General features: G+C 34.1%; 1 protein-coding gene across 1 annotated transcript; it reads right to left on the minus strand.

Moving 5' to 3' along the window:
* Positions 1-431: 431 nt before the first annotated feature.
* On the minus strand, positions 432-2,981 carry LOC110108403 (trehalose-phosphate phosphatase A-like). Its single transcript, XM_020839032.2, has 10 exons — positions 2,691-2,981; positions 2,468-2,608; positions 2,311-2,382; positions 2,097-2,225; positions 1,934-1,990; positions 1,730-1,831; positions 1,552-1,629; positions 1,260-1,400; positions 594-686; positions 432-491 (listed from the first exon to the last, which is right to left on the minus strand). Exons 1-10 carry the CDS (start codon positions 2,979-2,981, stop codon positions 432-434), a joined length of 1,164 nt encoding a protein of 387 aa, XP_020694691.1.
* Between the last annotated feature and the right edge of the window lie 348 nt (positions 2,982-3,329).

The raw sequence follows: 3,329 nt of genomic DNA on the forward strand, positions 1-3,329 counted from the left end.
CCTCATTTGTTATCGACTACAAACACTAGTGGATTCATTTAAACTGGGTGAAGTCCTTTGATTTTTCTCTCTTTTCAAGGGTTTCTAGATAAAAACTTTGGTGTCTCTTATAAACGCTACACCCTTCTCTTTTACTGATTGTGCGCTGGATCTTCATACAAAACTAAAACGTTAAATTTTATATTTCTCTATCTCCATGAATATTTCAAGATTCAACAGGAATAATCTATAACATTAAAATACAGAAAATTACAAATTAAATATGAGAAGTGCAGATTAAAATGTTACGGTAGCCTACAGCCAACAACCCACATTGCTTCTTTAACATTATTACAATTTCCCTCGAAGGCAAAAAAACGGCCTTCGTACTCCTATTATTAATCTTTGTTGTTATAAATAAATAGTGAAGGTACGAGAAAGAATCAAGCAAATCAGTGGGCTGCAACTTCAGATTTTTTCCATCTCGCCAGAGATCTAAGAAATTCCATGACCTGGTTAAGGAGCAGGAAAAAGGGAAAAAAAAAAAAAGAGTTTATGTAAGTACTGTTATAATGATCAAGCAAATAAAAGAAGAAAAATTTATAGTTTCTCACCTCGGATGGATCCCTCAGAGAGTAATGGGCATTAGTTTCTTTAGGAATGGAAGAAACCAAAATGCCATAGCCTTTGTTCCTTTCTCTTAAAACCTGCAAAATGTCAATCAAATTGCAAACAAATAAATTCTGTGCACATTTTTCATGATAATTTTCACATTAAATGTTTCTTTTTTCTTTTATGTTGTCCTTTGTTTGGTTTGAGTTAGAACAGAGAAAATGAGAAGCGAATGCAAATAGAAATGATAAATAAATTAAATTAAATTAAAATTAGTATTCAGGAAGGCAGTTGAGAAATTGTGACACAACAATGTCCTTATGTCCTAGTCGAAACAAATTACCTAAAAATTGCACTAAAACCAAAAATAATTATAATAATATGAATTATGATGTCAAAAATTAGTTAAATTATTACGCATTGTCCCCGGACGCCATCTGGAAGCGAATCAAGATGCACCACGTCATTTTTTTGCTATGTGTCGGTATTGTGTACTGCTTTGTAAAGAGTGACGTGACGTATTCTGATTTACTTCCGGACGGCCTGATGACCGCACGTAATAATTTCTCGAAGTATTAGCATTATCTCCATTTCCTTCCAACCAAAATTCAGCCTAAAAGTTATTCAGATAAATTTAAAATGAAAATCTTTCTATATAAAGAATTTACCTTGAAAGCATCCTCATCAGTGCGATCGTCACCAACATATATAGGAAGCACATCATCACTGTCATTTAACCCTAGGGATTCAAGCAGGAATTCAACAGCTTTCCCTTTATTCCAGTCTATTATAGGACGGATTTCTAAAACCTACATCATGAAAACAATTATAGATGAAATAAGCTTAGCACTCACAAACACATCCTTTTTAGTAATCCTCTCCCCTCCGATTTGGATTAATATATAAATACAACAAAAATATTAATCCATTATGAAAAAAAAAAAATAAATCTTGCATTACCTTCCGCCCATAAGTTAGTTGCAGATGAGGGTAGTTCTCGAGAACACCAAGCACACGCTGAGCAATCACATCCCAATCCTGCAAACAAAAAATAGTGCTCATAAATGTAACACAGATGAAGAAAATTTAAAAAAGTTCAGCACCAATGCCTTTACAATTTCAAGCTTTAAGTATTTACCTTCTCATTTACGAGGCGGTAATGTACAGAGACACAGAATTTATTGTTCTCAACATTTGAGCCTATAATGTCCTTAGTATTTTCTACGAGTGATCTACAAATCTGTTGAAATAGAAAAGTGTATGTTGTTCTAGCTCAAATAAAGCTTACTTAATGTAGGATCGAAACATGAAATATGTTTTATATGAAAGAACTAAATAGTACCTCGTCGATCACCGGTAAGAACTCGCTTGGAGGTTGGAACAGGTTTACTTCCTTTCCCTGCATGGGATGGATAAATTGAAGTAAGATGGATTAAATCAAACTTACAAAATATAAAATTTTTAAATTTGATACACTATTATTAGTTTACTAACAATTGCTTTACCTGCTCATTGGTAGATCTTATGAAACCTGAATGGTTGATAACACTTTCAGAATCTCCTACTGGGCCAACTATGTCCATACCATGACTTCCAGCATAATAGAGCTCTTTCAGTCCTACAAATTCATGAACCTAGAAGCACATTTTAAACACAAGCAGAGCAATGCTTTTTAGCGCTAAACATATAAAGAAAATTTTAAATGAAATCACAAATTACCTTATCGCGACTCCTTCCACTTATAATGGCAGTAGGAAAATACTTAGCAGCTTTTTTAACAGCAGAACGCATCTGCAAACAAAAATAACAATTTAATTGCAGTATATTAAAGAAATTCAAAAACATTTGACATTTAAAAAAGATGATCGTTGCATACCTCACTTGACATAAAAGCATGATCAGGATTGTCCACAATAGGTGAGAGAGTTCCATCATAATCCAAAAAGAGTGCAACCCTTTTTCCCTTGGCATAATTTTTTATTTGCTCAAAAGAAGATAGGGCTGAAGGAAATTTAAACTGCAATAAAAAGATGAAAGTGGCCAATTAACTTCAATAAGCCATAGCACTAAGTATCTACAAGGGGTGGAAAGTAACCTACCAACCAAGAGCGATACTCTGCATCAGCTTCATCACAAGCAGCATCAAAGTTGATATCATCATCAAAGATTTTTTGAGGAGATGATGCTTTCATCGCATCATGCCAGCTATTAGCATGGACATGGTCGAGCTTACCAGACATGGCTTTTCTTCTGGGGATGGTTAAGAATAAACTTGAAGAAAATATTATTGATGGAGGCGAGTATGGGTTCAAACTAGACGATAATCTTGCCTTATTCAGAGGAACTTGATCAATTAGAATAGAAGATTTGTGGTTTGGATTGAAATCCATGGGAACCAGAATGAAGCCAAAACTTTTTCTTCTTCTAGTTCCACTTCATCATCATCTTCTTCTTGTTACCCAACCCTTTTATCAATGAAGAACCACCTCTTAAGAGCCTTCTTGTCGTTGCAGTTTGGGCTGCAGTCCATCAACCGTTGGCAGCTTCTTAGAAACTGATGAGTAACTCTTTGTTATATGAGAGTAAAGTCATAAGTGTTTACCTACAATTTATAAGAGAGAAAAAATAATCTCATTTACCTTTTCATCGTCTGAACTATAATACATTTATATCTGGAGGTCAAACATTTCAACAATTAAATAGTTCTGTTGAAGAATCTGTAACTTCAACCTTCGACC

This window comes from Dendrobium catenatum, unplaced genomic scaffold, assembly GCF_001605985.2.
Source record: "Dendrobium catenatum unplaced genomic scaffold, ASM160598v2 fragScaff_scaffold_1490, whole genome shotgun sequence".
In the NCBI taxonomy this organism is placed as follows: Eukaryota; Viridiplantae; Streptophyta; class Magnoliopsida; order Asparagales; family Orchidaceae; genus Dendrobium; species Dendrobium catenatum.